Source organism: Balaenoptera physalus (genome assembly GCF_965194825.1).
Source record: "Balaenoptera physalus genome assembly, chromosome: 15".
Classification (NCBI taxonomy): Eukaryota; Metazoa; Chordata; class Mammalia; order Artiodactyla; family Balaenopteridae; genus Balaenoptera; species Balaenoptera physalus.
The window spans coordinates 31,950,658-31,972,051 of record NC_138894.1 but is presented as its reverse complement, the minus strand read 5'-3'; the positions used below and the strand labels follow the sequence as shown (position 1 = coordinate 31,972,051).

General features: G+C 48.7%; 1 protein-coding gene across 9 annotated transcripts in view; it reads left to right on the top strand.

Moving 5' to 3' along the window:
- TET3 (tet methylcytosine dioxygenase 3) overlaps positions 1–21,029 on the top strand; it is a 116,189-nt gene extending 95,160 nt beyond the window's left edge. For all 9 annotated transcript variants that reach the window (XM_082427099.1, XM_082427098.1, XM_082427100.1 and 6 more), the window contains 6 exons: positions 3,585–3,793; positions 4,942–5,092; positions 8,234–8,323; positions 8,838–8,975; positions 12,204–12,540; positions 13,188–21,029. In XM_082427099.1, the coding sequence (XP_082283225.1) occupies positions 3,585–3,793; positions 4,942–5,092; positions 8,234–8,323; positions 8,838–8,975; positions 12,204–12,540; positions 13,188–14,992 (2,730 nt within the window). In that variant the 3' untranslated portion in view covers positions 14,993–21,029. The remainder of the gene's footprint in view (positions 1–3,584; positions 3,794–4,941; positions 5,093–8,233; positions 8,324–8,837; positions 8,976–12,203; positions 12,541–13,187) is intronic.
- The last annotated feature ends 365 nt before the right edge of the window (positions 21,030–21,394 follow it).

Below are 21,394 nucleotides of genomic sequence, written 5' to 3'. Positions count from 1 at the left end.
TCTCGGGCTCTAGAGCACAGGCTCAGTAGTTGTGGTGCACGGGCTTAGTTGCTCCGCAGCGTGTGGGATCTTCCCGGACCAGGGCTCGAACCCGTGTCCCCTGCATTGGCAGGCAGATTCTTAATCACTGCGCCACCAGGGAAGCCCCGGGTGTAGAGTTTCTGTTTGGCAAAATAAAAAGTTCTGGAGATGGAAAAAGTTCTGGTGATAGTTTGCACAACAACGTGAATATACTTAATGCTACTGAACTGTACACTTAAAATGCTAAATTTTATGTTACATATATCTTACTACAATTTTAAAAATTGAATTTGGTGTTCCTGTGTTTAAAAGGAGAGATTTCATGTGAAAACCTGGATTTCTGTTTTCTTCTTGCAAAACTGGAAGAGGTAGGTACACTCGGCTGGAATTCCCACCGGGCAGTGGTCGATGGAGAGAGGTCTGGCTTCCCACCCATCCCCCAGTTCTTTAGTTGTACATCTGGCCTGCTTTCCTTATTGGTATTTCCTGCCCAGTGGCTCTCTCAGCATCTCCCTGCACTGACGGACTCATGACCAAGTCTGTCTCCAGCCCAGACATCTCCTGACCTCCAGACCCATTCTGTTGGGGCTGCTTAGAATAGCCACTCCAGTGTTCCAAAGTGCCTCTGGCCTCAGCATGCTCCCTGCTAACCTGCCAGGAAACACTGCCCACACTCACCCACTTTTCTGAGCCACAAAACGTGGAGGTGATTTAAGACGTTTCCCTGTCCCTCAGCTCCTATAGTCAGATGGTCCCAAAGTCCCCTTTCTCCTAAAGGTCTCTAGAATCCATGCCTTTTCCTGCTTCATTCCCCACTGTTCTAGTTCCGACTTTATCTGTTTTGCTTGTGTTACGTCAGTGGTCTCCCCATTTCACCCCTCTCCCGACTGTCTGTGCCCCTTTCTAAAGCATGTAGCTATGTGTATAAGTGAGCCCCCTGCTTAGAGTCCTTTGTAGAAGCCCCGCCTCGAGTCCTTGTCCCTCCTCCTGCCACTCAGAGCCCTTCCCTGTCTCCCCTTTTCACAGGTCCCCACATCTTATCTAGTCACAGAATTCCCTGGGATTCTGGGGGGAGATTCAGCCACCTCATCCCCCACTCCTGGACCCTTTGCCTTAACATATCTTTGTGTGAGCCAGGACGGTGTTTAGGGAATGAGTGAAGAGGAGAGCAGTGCCCAAGGCCCATGCTTTTTTTTTTTTAAACAGCCTTATTGAGGTATAATTCACATACCATACAATTCACTCATTTAAAGTATATAGTTCAGTGGGTTTTGGTATTATTAATTTTTAAAAATTGTGTTAAAATATACATAACATAAAATTTGCCATTTTAACCATTTTTAAGTGTACAATTCAGTGGCATCAATTACATTCACATTGTTATGCAACCATCACCACAGTCTATTTCCAAAACTTTTTCATCATCCCATACTGAAACTCTATACCCATTAAACAATAACTCCCCAAACCCTCTCTCTCTGCCATCCCAGCTCCTGGTAACCACCATTCTACTTTCTGTCTCTATGAATTTAACACGTACAGGTACCTCATATAAGTGGAATCATACAGTATTTGTCCTTTTGTGTCTGGCTTGCTTCACTTAGCATAGTGTTCTCAGGGTTCATCCATGTTGTAGCATGAGTCAGACCTTCGTTCCTGTTTAAGGTTGAGTAATAGTCCATCGAATGGACATGCCACATTTTGTTCATCCATTCGTCAGTTGACGGGCATTTGGGTTGTTTCCACCTTTTGGCTATTCCTAGGTAATGCTGCTCTGGCCATGGGGGTACAAGTACCTGTCCAAATCCCTACTCTCAGTTCCCTTGGGTGTATTCTTAGGTGTGCCTGGTTATATTTGTTTAACTTTTTGAGGAACTACCAAAAACTGTTTTCCACAGCATCAAGGCTCTTGCTTTTTAACTAAAAACATACAGATATGCACCGTTTTCTCTGCAAATGTTTTAGGACAACATAAAAATCTCTGAATATATTTTGGCTTATAATTTTATCTATGTTTTGGGTTGACCAAAAGGTTCGTTCGGTTTTTTCTGTCAGTTGGCTCTAGTAGCGTCTAGTTGTCTTTAACTTCATTCGAAACGGTTTTGTTGGATTGTATTGTGACAGCTGTCATATCAGAGTGCATTGAAAAAAAAAACTTATCAAAATGGGTGAATTTTTGTGTAGCCATTTTAATATTGAAGATGGAAGGAAGAAAAGCAACATTTTTGGCATATTATGCTTCATTATTTCAAGGAAGGTAAAAACGCAAAAAAAGATTTGTGCAGTGTATGGAGAAGGTGGTGTGACTGATCAAATGTGTCAAAAGTGGCTTGTGAAGTTTCGTGCAGGAGATTTCTTGCTGGACAATGCTCCACGGTCGGGTAGACCAGTTGAAGTTGATAGCGAATCAAATCAAGACATTAATTGAGAACAGTCAACGTCATACCACTCTGGAGATAGCCGACTTACTCAGAATATCCAGATCAAGCATTGAAAATCATTTGCACCAGCTTTGTTATGTGAATCGCTTTGATGTTTGGATCCCACATAAGTTAAGTGAAAAACACCTTCTTGACCGTATTTCCACGTGCGATTCTCTACTCAAACTTAATGAAAACATTCTGTTTTTAAAACAAATTGTGACGGGCGATGAAAAGTGGATACTGTACAATAAGGTGGAATGGAAAAGATCGTGGGGCAAGTGAAATGAACCACCACCAACCACACCAGAGGCCGTCTTCATCCAAGGAAGGTGATGTGTATATGGTGGGATTGGAAGGGAGTCCTCTATTATGAGCTCCTTCTTGAAAACCAAACGATTAATTCCAAGTACTGCTCCCAATTAGACCGACTGAAAGCAGCGCTTGACGAAAAGCGACCAGAATTAGTCAACAGAAAACGCATAATCTTCCATCAGGATAATGAAAGGCCGCATGTTTCTTTGATGACCAGGCAAAAACTGTTACAGCTTGGCTGGGAAGTTCTGATTCATCTGCCATATTCACCAGACACTGCACCTTCGGATTTCCATTTATTTAGGTCTTTACAAACTTCTCTTAATGGAAAAAATTTCAATTCCCTGGAAGACTGTAAAAGGCACCTGGAACAGTTCTTTGCTCAAAAAGAAAAAGTTTCAGGAAGATGGAATTAATTATGAAGTTGCCTGAAAAATGGCAGAAGATAGTGGAACAAAAGGGTGAATATGTGGTTCAATAAAGTTCTCGGTGAAAATAAAAAATGTCTTTTATCTTTACTTAAAAACCGAAGGGACTTTTTGGCCAACTCGATATTCTTATCCTTAAGTCTATATACATCACCAATGACTTAGGTTTTGTAGTAATTATTTTTTTATTTTGCTCTTTAATGTTTTTCTTTCCCTAATTATAATAGTCCTTTAGCCTGTGTGGTTGCTGTCGCCAAGGTGTGACGCCCCTGGTACACTGCCCTAAAGATCTGCACCCCCAGGTCTGTTGGGCAGAGGTGAGGGGCTGTGGCATCCGTGCAGAGGAGCATGGGTGCCCGGCTCCTGTGGTTCACAGCACCCCCGCCCCACCTCCCTGCAGGTGATCCGCAGGCACACGCTGGAAGAGAAGCTGCTCTGCCTGGTGCGGCACCGGGCGGGCCACCACTGCCAGAATGCCGTGATCGTCATCCTCATCCTGGCCTGGGAGGGCATCCCCCGAAGCCTCGGAGACACCCTCTACCAGGAGCTCACCGATACCCTCCGGAAGTACGGGAACCCCACCAGCCGGAGATGTGGCCTCAACGATGAGTATGTGGACGGTCCCAGTGGGCAGTCCCAGTGGGCAGGGGTGGGACAGTGGGGTCAGGGCCCTGTGTGTCCTGCAGAGTTAGGACTGTGGTGGAAAGAATGCTTACCTATGGATCTGGTCTGGGGTCTGGCCCTGGCTGGGGAGGGTCTCTTGACTCAGCTTAGCTTTGCTTTCTGCCCCAGATTGACTCTGAGGCTCTAATAGTGGTAACAAGTGTGGAAAAGTGTGAGTGCCCTGCTAATATAAGGCATCAGTGGTATTCACAAGACCTACCCTTATAGGGTCCCTTCCCCCATTTTTAAAATTAAGATATTTTTACTTACAGTAAAATTCATCCTTTGAGGTACACAGTTTGGAGAATTTGACAGATGCTTACAGTCATGTAGCCACTGCCACAATCAAGATATAGAAGAGTTCCATCACCCCCCAGACTCCACCGTGCCCCTTTATAGCCAGGCGCTTCTCCCCACCCCTGGCAAACACAAATCTTGTTTCCTGTCCCTGTAGGGTTGCCTTTACAAGAGTGTCATATGAATGGAACCATACAGCATATAGCCTCCTGAGTCTTGCTTCTTTCCCTGGGCACCGTGTTTCTGAGTTTCATCTATGGATGTGTGTATCAGTAGCTCATTCCTTTTCACCACTGAGTAGTATTCCACTGTGTGGGTGTGTCACAATTTGTTTATTCATTCCCCAGTTGGAGGGCATTTGGGTTGTTTCTGGATTTTATTAAGTGTTGAATGGTAAAGTCAGTGTTCATTTGTTTAAAGGCCTGTCAGCACCTGGGCCTGCAAGAAGCAGGCATGTGGTTCACATTATTCCCGTTTGTGTGGTCTGTGTTGGAGCTGGTCAAGATATTAGAGTTAAGGCAAAGTGTAAACGTTATTGGGTTTTTGATTAGATCCTTCCCAGCCATCTCAGACAACCCGTGTGCTTCTCCCCACAGCAGACTCTCAGACTTCAGGCTTAGGGGTGGGAGCCAAACAGGCTGCTCAGAGCTGATTCTCTGCCCACAAGGGTAGAGATTTGGGAAAGGAGTTGAGGGCAGGGAAGGATGTCATGGCCGTCACTGGGAAGCCAGAGGGAGGGGGAAAATTCCAGAACTAAATATGTGCCTTGTGTGCCTAACATGTGATATATGTTGCAGCCGTACCTGCGCTTGCCAAGGCAAAGACCCAAATACCTGTGGTGCCTCCTTCTCCTTCGGTTGTTCCTGGAGCATGTACTTCAATGGCTGCAAATATGCTCGGAGCAAGACTCCTCGCAAGTTCCGCCTCGCGGGAGACAACCCCAAAGAGGTGAGCACAGCCCCACAGGGAGCGTGGGACCCTCCCACTCACCCTGTTCCACCTGCTGCCTTTAATAGTCCCGGTGGGACGTAGGATTAGCACACTGTGACTCAGATGTGTAGAAAATGGAACTTCCATTTTTTTTTTTTAAACTGACCTTATCTTGCAGTGAAATAAGGTATGTGGGGTGTAGTGTGGAGGGATACGATGAGTGAAAAATTAGACTTACCAATTATAGGTACCTCAGACTCTTGCAGTTTAGAAAAGTCTCTTTAAGGTAAATGTTCAGATTCCTCATTAGAATTTGACCCTCTTGGGGCTTCCCTGGTGGCACAGTGGTTGAGAATCTGCCTGCCAATGCAGGGGACACGGGTTCGAGCCCTGGTCTGGGAAGATCCCACATGCCACGGAGCAGCTAGGCCCGTGAGCCACAATTACTGAGCCTGCACGTCTGGAGCCTGTGCTCCGCAATAAGAGAGGCCGCGATAATGAGAGGCCCGCGCACCGCGATGAAGAGTGGCCCCCGCTTGCCACAACTAGAGAAAGCCCTCGCACAGAAACGAAGACCCAACACAGCCATAAATAAATAAATAAATAAAATTAAAAAAAAAAAAAAAAAGAATTTGACCCTCTTAAAGGGTTATTTCTCCCCTCCATTCTTCTCAAGACATCTTTCTGGGTGTGAGGTGTGGCACAAAGAGGGGCCTCTGGGCCTTCAGGCCACCTTCTGGCCAATGCTGGACGTCCCGAGGTGTCCCTCATCCTGCCTGGCTGCTGGGCCCACATCTCTGTGCACTTGTCCAGTTGTCCAGGTCCTTGGTGTCTCCTTGCTGGGGGCCTGGCACGGTCCTTGGGCACTGGACTGGCATCCACGTGTTATGGCCACTAGGCCTGAGGCCTCCTCCCGCCCACCAGAGCTCCTCCCCAACCCAGTGACAGCAGGACAAGGGGCCTCAGGGTCTCCTCTGCAGTCCGAGCTTAGGCTGGGAACCAGAAGCGTCAGGTCAGGTCGCCTCCCACTCCGCCACTTCTCTGTTGCCCTGGTTGTGAGGACCATCCCTAGGGGGTCTCCACTTGGAGTCCAGATGCAAAGCAGGCACAGGCCTGAGTGGGCTCTCTGTCATGTCCCCTCCAGCCTCCCTGCCTCATGCCTCCTGCCTCCCTGCCCCCCTGCCTCCTGCCTCCCTGCCTCCCTGCCTCCTGCCTCCCTGCCTCCCTGCCTCCCTGCCTCCTGCCTCCTGCCTCCTGCCTCCTGCCTCCCTGCCTCCTGCCTCCCTGCCTCCTGCCTCCTGCCTCCAGCCTCCCTGCTTCCTGCCTCCCTGCCTCCTGCCTCCTGCCTCCCTGCCTCCTGCCTCCTGCCTCTGCTACCGTGAGAGGGGTACTGGATCCAGGCAGTACCTTGATCCCAGTCTCTATCTTCCAAACCTCTCCAAGCTCCTTTTACCAGAAGGGCTTCCCCCTTTTCCAGGGGACAGGGACTGTCCTGGGGCACATTTTTTTTTACACTACATGTAAATTTCTATGCTCAGACTTCCAAGCTTTGCTTTTCAGAAATAAAAGGAAGCATGTCCAAATTTAGAACCCCTTTTTTCCCCTCAAAGCCCAGCTTTCTGACTATTACACGACCTAGTCTAAGAGTCTGATTTGACACTAGACTTTTATTTATGGCAGTGCCTGGCCTCCCCCAGAAGCAGTAAATGCAGTTGCTTCCATGAATGGAGGAGTCCCAGTGCCACCAGGAACTAGGAATTACCATGAATGAAAATAATTGCTTTAATTTCTCACAAATACTTTCCCTGTTCCATCAGCTACCATTTCCTGTGCACTTACTAAGTGCTGGGTACTCTGCCCAGCACCTCACAGGTGTCTCAGTTAATCTCATGACAGCCTGAGGATCTAGGCGCTATTACTGCTCCCTTTACACGCAAGGCAAGTGGCTTGCCCAGGGCCATGTGACAGTGATGATGAAGTCAGCATTTAAACCCTGGCCTGTGTTTCCCCAGAGCTCACAAGCCTCACCCCCGTGTTGTGCTGGCTTCAGGCCCACTATGCTGGTGGCAGCATCTGGAAGGCAGCCAGGGAGGTGCAGCGAGGCTGGCTGGCAACTCTGGCCGCCCTGCTGGACAGACAGCTGAGCCATTGGTCTCACCCTTCCATTTCTAATTCTGTGAGTTTGGTACCTTTTTTCTTCCCTCTTCCTCTTCTTTCTTCTCCATAAATTCTTCATGCCTGTGCTCGAGGCTAGCTAGGAGCCCCCATAGCCCAACTTGTTACCCTCAGAGAGCCAGAGAGAGGCTGCAGATACCTGAAACTCTCTGCCAGTCTGAGGGCTGCTGCTTCGTCGAGGGCAGCACTATCCAGTGGAACTTTCTGTGATGATGGAAATGTTCTCTGTAGAAAACACACAGCCGTGGGAGCCACATGTAGCCACTGAGCATTTGAAATGTGGCTAGTGCAGTGGAGGGGCTGAATTTTCTTTTAATTTTTAAAATTAAAAAAAATTTTTTTAAAATTAATTAAAACTTTTTAATTTTAAAAAATTTTTTATTTAATTTTAATTAAAATGAATTTATATTTCAATAGCCACACGTGACTTGTGACTAAACACATGAGATGGTGCGGGTCTAAAGGACAGAACGTTGCAGTCTGGCTGTGTGCCTGGCTCGTGATGGGCGCTGGGCCTGGCTGGCTGTGGGATTTCTAGCACAAGCGTCACCCCCCCTCCCTGCCTTTATTTACCTGTCTGGACCACAAGAAGGACCCACGCCTGCGGCTCGTGCCTGTACCTGCCTTGCCATCCCACACCTCTGACCTAGGGTGTTGAGCAAGTGCTTAGAAAGAGCAGGAGCCTGTTCTAGGTGTTCTGAGCGGCACTGGGCTGGAGCCTGGCAGAACAGGTACTTAGTAGTCAGGGTGACCAGACCCTCAGGCAGTGTCTTTCCTGGTGAGCTTCAGCGTCTCCAGCATTAAAACAGACCTGGCACCGTACCCCTCCCAGAGGGAACACCGTAAAGATACCTGATGGCTCCTTACTTCCTACCTTCCCAGTGGCAACCTGGCAGTGGTTCTAGAATGGAGGTCAATTTCCAGTGTGCAGAGTTTGCCAGGCAGGGCTGCTCTGGAGGTGTGTGACTGTTCTTCTGTCCACAGGAAGAAGTGCTCCGGAAGAGTTTCCAGGACCTGGCCACCGAAGTTGCTCCCCTGTATAAGCGGCTGGCCCCCCAGGCCTATCAGAACCAGGTACTGGGTCTTGGGCTGTTCTGTGCCCACATGTCACCCACATCTCTGCCCAGGCTCCCTGAAGTGGGGGAACGGCAGAGTGGGTTCCTTACGGGAAAAGCCCAGCCAGAGCTAGAGCAGTGATCTTTGTTAAGGTCTTTGTTAAGACCCCTTGTTTACACCAAGCTAACCACATCCCAGGCTGTCTCTCCTGTATCCTTGGTCTTTGTCTCTCTCCCCTTAATAATCCTCCACCTCCTCTGCTGTGGTTTCTACTAGGGAGGCTTGAGTTTCTCTCACCTGTCACTTCTGCACCCCATAGACGAGGTGAGAAGGACTTGAGATAACCCGGAAGGAAGTAACCCCTTATAGGGACTTCAGCCAGAAAACCTCCCTCCTACAGCCCAAGTACAAGATGGCTGTGGTCCTTAACCTCCTTCCTCCCTCCTTCCCTCTAAGACCTGGCCTCCCCCATGCCGAATCAGGGCCACTCACCTCAGGTCACTCGAGCAGCTGTCCTTGGCCATCCACACAGGTGACCAATGAGGAAATAGCGATTGACTGCCGCCTGGGGCTGAAGGAAGGGCGGCCCTTCTCAGGGGTCACGGCCTGCATGGACTTCTGTGCCCACGCCCACAAGGACCAGCATAACCTCTACAACGGGTGCACGGTGGTAAGGAAGCCTGTGACCTGTCACAGCCCCACCTGCGAGACGATCCTGGGAGGGCGCACACCTGTTCTCTGCAGATAGGTGGGCTCAAGGCAGGGAGGGACCCTGCCAGACTGCCTGCTCCTGCCCACTTCTCTGGGAAATGCAGGGGCAAGGCTGGCTTGGGTGCTGCAGAATGCAGCCTCTTGGGCACCCAGTGTCTCCCAGTTCTCTAAAGTGTGGCTCCAGGTCTCTCTGAGCACTTGGATTTAAGTCCAAACAACCTTTTGATTCATTCATTGAGCAAATGTTTATTGTGCCTCAGGTACTGCTCTAGATGCCGGGGAATAAACTGGACAGAGTGCTGCCCAAAAATGTGATATAATGTCCAGTAGCAAGGAAGGCTGTGAGGAGAAGATGAAGTAGGGTAAGGGATGAAATGACAGCAGATGCTATTTTAGATGACATGGAGAGAGGCCTGTATGAGGAGGGGCACCTGAGCAGAGACGCGGAAGTAAGGGACTGAATGCGTGAGGGTGGGGTACTCCAGGGAGAAGGACCAGCACAGGCAAAGGCTCAGAGGAGTGAGATTAGAGGGGCAGGGAGGGGTGAGGTCGCAGGGAGCATGGCAGGCTGGGAGGGCTGTGGGTTGTGCTCTAAGTGTGATGGGAAGCCCTAAGATCTCATTTATAAAGTCAGAAGCACTCTCTTGCTCCTGCAGATGGAGAATAAAATATGTTGGGGTAGGGGTGGGTGGGGGAGAATCAGAGCAAGCAGGCCAGGTAGGAGGCTGGGACACTTGTTCAGGCCAGAGGTGACAGGGCTTGGGCAGGAGTGAGGGTGGGGCGTGGGGAGTAATTGGACAGGTTGTGGGTTGATTTTGAAGGCGTAGCTGAGAGTCGTTGCTGATGGGGTGGACCTAGGATGTGTGAGTTGCTTGAGCAACTAGGCAAGTGTTGTTGTTTACTGAGATGTAGAATATCAGGAGAGACCAGTTTTGGGGTGAAAATCAATAATTCTATTTTGAGATGCCTGCTAGATGTCCAGGTGGAGATGTAGAGTAGGCAGGGGAGAGGGAGGGTCTGGAGAAATGAATTTGAGACTGGAGAGCGCTGAGTTCATAGTTAGGACCATGAGCCTGGATGCAGGCCCCAGAAGAGTGAGTGCCGATGGAAAAGAGAGGATGAGAAGCAAGATGGGGCAGGCTTCTGTCTACACTGTATTGTGAGGGTTTCTAGCTGAAATACAGAGAAAGAAGGGTGGGCCCTCCAGGATTAGGAGAGGGGCAGGGAAGGAGGATGGGGCACTGAGAGATAGGAGCACAGGGAGGTTATTTGGATCCCAGAGCTTCTGGAGTTTGGAGTGAAAAATAAGTTTTTTCCAAAAATGAATAATGTTTTTTGTTCTAATTAAACAATTATTTATTGTAAAAAATAATTTTAATAATATGAGAAAGTATAAAGTAAAAACGCCTGAAATCTCATAGGTAACTTGTGTTAGCATTGTGATGACACCTGAATGTATGTGTGTGCGCACAGTTGTATACATTTTACACACTATGTGTACGTGCTGTTCCAGGATCTTGCTTTTCTTAACTCAAGAATACGTGGTGGACAACTTGCTGGTCGGTGGATATAGGCAGCGTGTTCTAAGGCTGTGTGACCGGTCTCCTATGGGTGGCAGTGCTTTCGTACTGCTCTATAAACCACAGGGAGGGCGTCCTCAGCACAGCTTCGTGCAGTGGCCCCAGGATAAGGACACTTACAGCCTTGGAGTGCTCATTTGGCAGCTTACTGGGCAGCAGTAGGGTTTGTCAGGAGGCAGAGAGGGGAGAGAATAGCCCAGAGCTTTACTGGGGATTTCGTAGAAAGGAATGGGCGAGGTAGGATAAGTAAGCTGAATAAGTTTAGGATGGATAGTTTGAATAATTTCTGCAGGCTCTGGGCTATAGAGGTGGTCCCTAGTTGTCAATACCTAGCCCTGGGGTGATTTAAGGCAGAGAGAATATTTGCTTGGTGTGTGAGAGTTTTATAAAGGAGATGGTTGGGGGTGGGGACTCTGGATTGGTTGGTTTGTGTATCAAAGTTGCACTGGCAGGGGATCATTTGCTATCTATAGGAATTAGCTAGTCTTAGGGGAGGGACAGTCCCTCCAGGATCAAGGCCCCAAATGCCAGAACATCAGGAATACAGAAAATAAAATATAGTCAATATAAGAGTAAAACGTAAACGAGAAAAAAATCAATCAAACCTTATTAGTAATCAGAGAAACACATACCAACGACGAGATACATTTTGATAACACGCAAAAAGTTTTAAAGAAATTAATAGCAAAAGTATCAGCAAAAGTATAGGAAAATTGAAACTCATTCTGCCAGTGTAAGTGAAACACTGATGATAATCATTTTGGAGCGCAGTTTGGCAATATGTGGCGGTTCTACCTTATAGTGTTTATTCTAAGGAATTAAGTATCTTAGAAAATTCAGTGAAAAGGATAAAAGTATTATTTATGATAGGGAAACAGGTTTAAATGGTCATGAGGCATTAGTTAAATTAACACATTGATACAGTGGAATAATATTGTGTGGCTCTTAAATCATATTGGGGAAGCATATTTAACATGAAAGAAAATATACCGTGTTAAGAAAAAAAGTTATTCTAAAACTGTATGCATAATATAAATGATCCTATTTAATTATTAAAAAGTGAGTGTATATATGACCAAGTATATACAAGGGTTATTTCTAGTTGGTGGGATTATGGAGATAATTTTTATGTCCTTTGTGCTGGCCTAAATGTTCTACAACCAGCACATATAATTTTCAATTTTAAGGGCAAAAGGAGGCTGAGTGTTGAAGGCAAGGAGGATGATGGTGGAAGGTCCGAGGTCTGTGTGATGACATGTAATGGCAATGATGGCAGTGGAGGGCAGAGCACATCTCCCAGTCGTGACCTGGCCCCTTTCTGGCCGTGTGACCCTGGGCCGGTCATCTTATCCCCCCAGAGCCTTGTTAGACAAAGTGAATGGATGTGCTCTGAAAACTGTCGAACAGACTCTAAACGCTGGAGATTCCGTTACTCTCTAAAGCAAGACAAATGCGCTTTTCAGTTGCTCCAGAGAGTCCTAGTGGATAGCTGGGGCTGGGACGGTGTGGGGAAGGGGCGGCCTTGTGTGGGGGATGCTCAGCCCCTCCCCCTCAGTGTCTGGCTACCACAATCCCATGCACCCTCCCCGTCTCTCTGTCTGGGGCAGGTCTGCACTCTGACCAAGGAAGACAATCGCTGCGTGGGCAAGATTCCCGAGGACGAGCAGCTGCACGTACTCCCCTTGTACAAGATGGCCAACACGGATGAGTTTGGCAGCGAGGAGAACCAGAACGCCAAGGTGGGCAGCGGGGCCATCCAGGTGCTCACCGCCTTCCCCCGCGAGGTCCGGCGCCTGCCGGAGCCTGCCAAGTCCTGCCGCCAGCGGCAGCTGGAAGCCAGGAAGGCGGCAGCCGAGAAGAAGAAGGTTCAGAAGGAGAAGCTGAGCACTCCTGAGAAGATCAAGCAGGAGGCCCTGGAGCTGGCTGGCATCCCCACTGACCCAGGTGTGTGGGGAGAGGGTGCCCGGCAGGGGTGGCACGGGCACTGTTGGGTGGGGGGGCCCTGGACGGCTCCCTTACCACCCCTCTTCCTGCCTTGAGATAGAATTCCATACAGAAAAGTACTGGGTGGGGGGGGGGTCTCTCAGCCACCTGGACCATCAGTTATCTTAATTTTGTCAGTCAGCGCTATAGCTGCAGCAGCCCCGGGAAACCAGGCCAGATGGGAGGCACCTGGGAGCCAAATGAAGGCAGTCTCCCTGTCTTCCCAGAGGGCAGCTGGGCGTCCCCCCGGCTCACCCGCTCTCCTCGCTGCGGGTCTGCGGAAAGTACCAAGGTGCCAGGCGCGTGGTCTGCGGCAGGGTTTTCAGGTGTGGGGCGGCCCTCGCCCCTGCCATGGCTGGCACGAGGGGGCTTCAGTGAGGCCGGGTGGAGTTCGCTAGAGTCGGGAAGAATGACAGCACCGGAGCCCTGGGCTCTGCCTGCTGCTCTTCGGGGGCTTCCGTGGGGCCGGGCCCCACTGCGCGGCCCTGGGAGCGAGTCCGGCCTCACTCATCTCACCCGCCCAGCAGAGGACACCTCTTGGCGAGAGGGAGCGTCCGTCTCTGTGCTTCTCTGTGCTTCTTCTCTGTCTTGCCTCCTGTCTTCCTCAGGCCTGTCTCTGAAGGGTGGATTGTCCCGGCAAAGCCTGAAGCCCTCCCTCAAGGTGGAGCCACAGAACCACTTCAGCTCCTTCAAGTACAGCGGCAACGCGGTGGTGGAGAGCTACTCGGTGCTGGGCAGCTGCCGGCCCTCCGACCCGTACAGCGTGGACAGCGTGTACTCCTACCACTCCTACTATGCACAGCCCGGCCTGGCCTCCGTCAACGGCTTCCACTCCAAGTACGCGCTTCCGTCATTTGGCTACTATGGCTTTCCATCCAGTAACCCCGTCTTCCCCTCTCAGTTCCTGGGTCCTGGCACCTGGGGGCACAGTGGCAGCAACAGCAGTTTTGAGAAGAAGCCAGACCTCCATGCTCTGCACAACAGCCTGAGCCCAGCCTACGGTGGTGCTGAGTTTGCCGAGCTGCCTGGCCAGGCTGTTCCCACAGACACCCACCACCCTGCTCCTCACCACCAGCAGCCTGCTTATCCAGGCCCCAAGGAGTATCTGCTTCCCAAGGCCCCCCAGATCCACCCAGTGTCCAGGGACCCCTCTCCCTTTGTACAGAGCTCCAGTTGCTACAGCAGATCCATCAAGCAAGAGCCGGTAGATCCACTGGTCCACGCCGAATCTGTACCCAGAGAGCCTGGCAAGATGGTCAGAATGCCTTTGCCCGAGGCGTCTCAGAATGGGGGACCCAATCACCTATGGGGACAGTACTCAGGAGGCCCAAGCGTGTCCCCCAAGAGGACTAACAGTGTGGGTGGCAGCTGGGGTGTGTTCCCTCCTGCGGAGAGCCCTGCCGTTGTCCCCGATAAGCTCGGTTCTTTTGGGGCTGGCTGCCTGACCCCTTCCCACTTCCCAGATGGCCAGCATCAGTGGGGGTTATTCCCTGGCGAGGGGCAGCAGCCGGCCCCCCAGCCTGGAGGACGGCTGCGGGGCAAGCCGTGGAGCCACTGCAAGTTTGGGAACACCACCTCGGCCTTGGCTGGGCCCAGCCTAACGGAGAAGCCATGGGCGGTAGGAGCCGGGGATTTCAACTCTGCCCTGAAAGGTGGTCCCAGATTCCAAGACAAGCTTTGGAGCCCCTTGAAAGGGGAGGAGGGAAGGATTCCAACCCCGGGGGTGAGCCAGCTGGACAAAGCCTGGCAGTCCTTTGGCATGCCCCTTGGCCCCAGTGAGAAGCTGTTCGGGGCCCTGAAGTCCGAGGAGAAGCTGTGGGATCCCTTCAGCCTGGAGGAGGGGACGGCGGAGGAGCCCCGCAGCAAGGGCACGGTCAAGGAGGAGAAGGGCGGCGGAGGCAGCGGCACTGGTGGGGCAGAGGAGGAGGAGGAGGAGCTGTGGTCCGACAGTGAACACAACTTCCTGGACGAGAATATCGGCGGCGTGGCCGTGGCCCCCGCTCACGGCTCCATCCTCATCGAGTGCGCCCGGCGGGAGCTGCACGCCACCACGCCCCTCAAGAAGCCCAACCGCTGCCACCCCACCCGCATCTCGCTGGTCTTCTACCAGCACAAGAACCTCAACCAGCCCAATCACGGGCTGGCCCTCTGGGAGGCCAAGATGAAGCAGCTGGCAGAGAGGGCACGGGCGAGACAGGAGGAGGCCGCCCGGCTGGGCCTGGGCCAGCAGGAGGCCAAGCTGTATGGGAAGAAGCGCAAGTGGGGGGGTGCCGTGGTCGTCGAGCCCCAGCATAAGGAAAAGAAGGGGCTTGTCCCCACCCGGCAGGCGCTGGCCGTGCCCACGGACTCAGCAGTCACCGTGTCCTCGTATGCCTACACGAAGGTCACGGGCCCCTACAGCCGCTGGATCTAGGTGCCAGGGTGCCAGGGAGCCAGCGTACCTCAGCGTCGGGCCAGGCCCGAGCTGCCTCTGTGGTGCTTTCGCCCTCACACCTGGGGGCGGGTTGGGGGTGCAGAAGTCTTTTTATCTATATATACATATATAGATACGCATATATATGTATTTATGGTCCAAACCTCAGAACTGACCCGCCCCTCCCTTCCCCCCAATTCCCCAGCACTTTGAAGAAGAAACTACGGCTGTCGGGTGATTTTTTCGTGATCTTAATATTTATATCTCCACGTTGGTTTTTTTCCTCCCTTGTTTGGGGGGGCCTTTTATTTTCTCTTGTTTTTAAAACTCTATCCTTGTATATCACAATAATGGAAAGAAAGTTTATAGTGTCCTTTCACAAAGGAGTAGTTTTAAATTCCATTTAAAATGTGTATTTATTGGATTTTTTTAAAAGTGACAATTGTAATGGTAAAGGATCGGCAGGAAAGGCCAGAAGCACTCATTCCTGCCCAGTTGTGCTGGGCCTGGTGAGCCTGGCCCTCTTGGGAGCTGACAAGGTTCTCTCAGCCATCGGCCCCTCATGAGCCAAGTGCAGGTTGTAGCCACCCACTGCATCCCTCCTGACAGACATGCCTTCCCTTCAGGGGAGGGAGCCCTCAGGACAGCTTCTGTCCTCTCCGGTAGGATGGGAGAATCTGTAGAAAAACAGCTGGGGTCCCTTTTCCAGTCACCGGCTTGGAGTCGGGGATGGGGGCAGGTGCGCCCCAGGCCAGGCACCTGAGACGCTGGCATAGATTTTCCCAGAAACCAGGTTGGAAGTAGACAGCTTCAAGCTTGCTAGTCTCCACACTGAATCCTCTCTGTCCCTTAGCTATCAAGTCATGTGATACCGTGGTCCCCTCGGCAGCACCTCGGGATGGAGCTGGAATCAAGAGGTTCTCGGGAGCCTTTTCCACCGAGCTGACTAGCCAACGAATACTGGCTGGAAGGAATTTGTCTTAGTGGCAGGTTTTTTTTTTTTTAAATGCCCCAAAGTCTGTGCTGATAACGAAAAGGGCTACTGTATCTTTAAAAACAGGAAGTTGAACCCAAGCTGTGAAAAGCCAGCGGTGCTGTGTGCAGCGCTGCGCAGAGCCTGGTGCTGTAGTGTTGTGCTGGGACTTCCTTGACTCGGGCAGGCTGCATCTGCAGGAGCTCCGCACAGCAGTGTGACAGCAGTAACGCATCTCCTTATCCCTGGATTTCACATTGGACAATGGTGCATGCCTCATACCTGAGCCCACCTCCTCCATGCTATCATTTGGGGAGTGGGCCTACACTTAATGATTTTAAAATGCAAGAGTCAAACATTTTCAGCAGGTAGCTATGATTTTCCTCCCTAATTGGTGCCATTTCTCTATTTGGTCATTTTCTCCTTTCCTTCCTCCCCTCTCCACCCACTTGAACATGCCCGTTCTAAAATTCTGGTGCATTCATTCAGTTCTTTGAAATGAGAATGTGGTGCTTAATTTTTTCAACATTGTTGAGAGAGGTTGGGCCTGACAGGCGGAAGCAACATACGTTGACAGCAAGTCAGACTTCTTGGAGTGTCTGTTTTTCCTGTGGTATTAGCAGAAATTATATCCAGCTACCCATGTGGATGTGTGTGGTGAGTGGGAGGCTTCATACGGACACAGAGGGGAATATGGCCCCACAGTGAATGACAGCCAAGCCCTGAGATAAACATCAGATATTTATTGAGCAGTTTTATTCAGATGTGGGTCTTCATAAAATGAGTTTAACAATCAGATGATGATGCTAAAGGCAAGTTCCTGAGCTTCCAGGTGCCTTGTGTAAGAGCTGAGAATTGACCCGCTGGGTGTTTACTGTAACTGTTCCAGAAGCACTGGCGGAGAGTCGCTGTGAGATGTCCTGAGCATTTATGTGGTCTGGTTTTAACTGTAAATAGTGAAAAAAAATTTTTTTAAGCACTTTTGCCTAGATTTAAACAGCAACTTGAAAAAAAGTATGTTTTAACATGTAATTGTGGGAGAAATTGTAAATAGTAGCTGAATATTTAACGTGCTTTGTCTATCCTTCACTTTTACCATATTCTGTAAAGTTGCATTTATTTTACAGGACAAAAATGAAATATTATTGCTTTTGAAATAAGTACCCAAGAGCTTATCAGGATTTCGAATTATTCAGAACTCAGATTTATAGGAAAACCTCTGACCTTCAGTTTGACAAGCTAAAGGAAGCAGAGTCTTTAATGAGCATGCTGATTTTCTAGTTTTGAGGAAAAGTTGGGTCCTTTAAATGCTATTTTGCTTATCGCATCAGTACTTTTATGCAGGTCTCATTTGACTCCGTGCTTAGGTAGATGCGGGGGTGCCTTGAAAACTTCATTTTAAATTATCTTAAGCAAGAAATACAGTATTTTACAAAACATTTGGAGAATGTGACCGTCTGTATGACCCAGGAAAGCCCCAGGTTGGCTGTTGGTTTGGAAGGTCCTGAGTGTAACCCAGGTGATTCTGATGCTTGGCATGTATGAATCTCCTTGATGTGTGTTAAATAGACTCTTCCCCTCATCCCCCTTTGGTAGCAAAGCCATTAGATGAAAGAAGAAACCAATACAAGCTAAAAGCATGTGATGTCTGTCCCCCCAGCCCAAACAGCCTTCGGTTCATAAATTCTAGATCAGCAAATAGGCTGCTGAGAAATGAGTCAAGAGGCAGTCTCCATTGGACGTCCCCATGCCCTTCAGAACGGTGTTTCAGAAATTAGGTGGTGCTGTTGCCATGCTCAAGCCCATGCTGATTTTTACACACTACATGTATAACCTACCTCAAATCTCAGTCATTAAATTAGCATGCTTTAGACGTATGTTGAAAAAGTAACTATGCACAGCTCTTTATCCCCCCGCCCTTGCTGCTGAAGGTTTCTTAAAGAGAAAAATCAAATTTTTATTTTTTACTGGCACTATCATTTTTTAAGTCCTAAAGATGATTAACAGACATTTTTATCATGAGAAGAAAAATAAAGCCATTGCAACTAAAGAACCTAACAGCATGATCAAGTTTTAATAATAGTATAGCAGCGGAAATGATGGAGTCTTAGAGTCACCCCCCAGTGTGCCCTGTCCACAGACGCCATCCACATGCAGTGCAGACATTTGGTTCTTCTTTTGTTTTGTTTTCCCCGCCTTGTGCTTGCAAGGAAAGTACTTGCAAAGTTTTGTGCTAAGAGGTTTTTTAAAATAAAAATCGCTTTGTGGCAGGTTCTCGCAAAATAACTGGTGCTAGCTCAAGAAACCGTTATCTAACCATCAGAAATCTTGAGTAAGGTGTTTCATGGATTTTGAGGTTTCTTGTTTTTGTTGTTGTTTGGTGTGTTTTTTGGCAGGGCCTAGGTTTCCCACACTCTGGCTTCGTGGGTACTGCTTTGCTGTCTCACTGAGATGACAGGTATGCATGGAAAGAGATCATACCCACCCCTCTTGGTCCTTTCACCAGCCTCTTTTGGAAACAGTAGTTTGCAGAACAAGGGACTTTTAAAGTGCTAAAGAAAGGAAAGAAGAGCAGATCTTAATTGCTTTGTACCAGACAGCAGTGGGTGTGTGAGGACGGGTGACAGTGAGTAAGTAGATGGTAACCTGAATTCCATTGAGAGAACCCGGCCAGGCATCATGAAGTTAACCACCGCCAGATCTCACACCAAGGCAGTGCTGTGGAAAATTAAAATGATAGCCCTGACGTGCCTCAACCAATCTCTCTTTCCTTTTGTTACTGAAGTGTGTTTTATGGACTAGGAAGCATTTTTATGAATTGAAATAGTATAAATAAAATGGTGCTATGGTGTTTTAATGTGACTGTCCCTGATCCTGTCCTGCTGAGGTGCTATCAAGGTTCTGAAACCACAACCAACCAAAAACAAGGTGGGCTCCAGTCTCTCTTGGCTTCTTCCCCCCTCCCCCCTTTTGGTGCTGTCTCCTTAGACCTCTGTTTACGTGCTAGAACCTGCTCTGAGCAGTTTTTCTGTTTTGTTTTATTCTTCCCTTGCTGGCCAAATAGAAAGGCAAGTTTCGAAGGCGGCCAGCCCCCTTACTACGACGGGGAATGGGCTTGACGGGGAATGGGCCTGCCTGGCTTGGAGGTGGCGGGAGCTCTCGTTTCACATCTGTCCTCTTAGGCCTGATAAGAAAGGAGGTGTGAAGGGCTTTTCTTTTTTCTTTTTTTTTGGAGGAAGGGGAGTTGGGTACTCCTGCCTCTTCTAACGTGGCAGGCATTCTCATAGCCAACACACATTTTCCTCCTGCAGTCCAGGGTGCCAAGTAGATGTCTCTGAGGGTTCCAAAGGTGCTCTGCATACCAAGGTGGGCCAGATGGGCCTCCTTCCTCACCTAGCACTGGCCAGGACCATGGTGGGCAGGGGTCTCATTCCTTTGCTCCTCACAGCCTTTGCCCCAGCAATGCTTCTGCTTCTCATTGGGAACCCCTCATGTTCAAACTTAAAGGAAGGAGCTTTCTTTGCTCACTCGGTGCCACTGAGGCTCTTTTTAGTTGGTGCTATTCCAAATTTCTTCTTGGGTCCACAAAAGTTGATATTTTAAAAACTCAACAGGAAGCTCCATTTTGTGTCATCCACTGTCACAATTTTTTTAAATACCTCAAAAACAAAACATCATGACAACTTTGGTAAAGTAGATTCCATGAGGGTCTGATACATACAGGTTGTCCATTTGATGACATACTTGACCTTGAAGAATCTGGGGTCATTTTGTTTTTCATTCTTCAGTTAAAATGGCAGAATGCCTAAAGGAAGGACTGTGGTTGACTTTATTTCATTTCCTTTTTTTGCTTTTGAATAAAATGTGAATTTCCCATGCCCATCTCATTGAGCTTTTTCAGTCATGGTTGCTGTCATTTGAAATGACTCCCTCAAAACCTAGTTTTATTAGCCAGCTGCATCTGCTGTAGTACATGGCCAACTTCAACATACCCTGGACCAAAATGAACATTTTTTGGGGTGCATACCCCCAGCATAGGTTATACAGTCCCACACCCACATGTGCAAAGAGCTTTTCCATGTGTGAGGCCCCCGTCTTGGCGCTCCCAGCCCTTCCTTCTGCAGAGCTGCCGACAAGAGCAAAGCAATAGGCTTCTTCCCTGAGCAGAGACTGCAGCACAGAAATGCAAAGTCTAAAGTTGCTTTTTGCCTAAGAATCAGTGAGAATTGGCCTACTTCCTTGTTTGCTTCTATTCTGATATCAGGGATGCTTTTTGTAGTGGTATTGTTTGCTCTCTTTTCTCGTTTTGACTACCTGTCATTCAGGGATAACTCATCATTATTCACATGAGGATTTAAAAAATACTATTTGGCTCATTTGAACATCCAAATTTTCTTGGTTCCAGTACTTTTTTTTCTTTTGAGGGGAAAAAGGAGGAGAAAAACAGGAGCGATGTAATTTCTTTTTCACGTATTCTAATTTAAAAAAAAACAAGGACAGGTCATATTGTGGCATATTAATGCATTAGACTTCATCTAGAACCCCTGTAGCTTTTTGGTGTGTTTTATTTCTTCTCTCTTTGAATTCCTGTTTGGTTACTTGGCTTCCAATGGAGGTGAACTTAACAACCATACTTGAATATTCCGTCTTGACTTTGTAACTGTGGCTACTTGAAATGAAGTTTATCTGGGGTTGATGGATGAATGGTAGATTTTTGCAATGTCTCAAGGCAATAGGATGTGTATTATTAAACTGTAGATATTCTTAGTACAGTAAATTTATGCTGATAATTTTATTTTGTATAATTTTTACTTTTTTGTTAATATTTTTTCTTCCCACTTTATTGGTTTGCCTCCTGAGCTACCCTCCTTGCCTTCCCTTCTCCCCCAGTGTTTCAGCAGATTTAATTTAGGGTGCCTAGAAATTGCAAGTATGTATCCTTTTTTGATTTGTATTTTATTATAATTTACACAAACAACTGGGTTTGTGAACTGTATTACTCCTGGTATCTTTAAAATATTGTGGGTGTTTTAATAAATTTTATATTTATTTTTTGCACTCAAATTCTGTGTGGCTTCTTCCCCCTCGCCCCCCCCCCACCTTGAATTGGGCCCAGATTGTGGTATTTAAGATTCCCTGTAATCCCACCGTCCCCCTGCAGGTTGTAGGTACACAAAGGAAGCCCTGGCTAATAGCCTGTTCCCCTTCCACCTACTGCATAAAGTGATGTTCAAAGACTGGCAGCTGTTAAAGCTGCTAGAAAGGGGGAAAGTAGACGTGGCCTTTTACTCATCTGTTTCTCCTTTTGTTTGTTTTTCCCCTTTGATCTTTTTGTCCCCTTTCTCCATTCAGTTTGGAGACTCCCACCCCCTGCCCCCATTACCATTTTTCACTTCTGATGTACTGTTTGCTAAGGATTGCTGCATCCT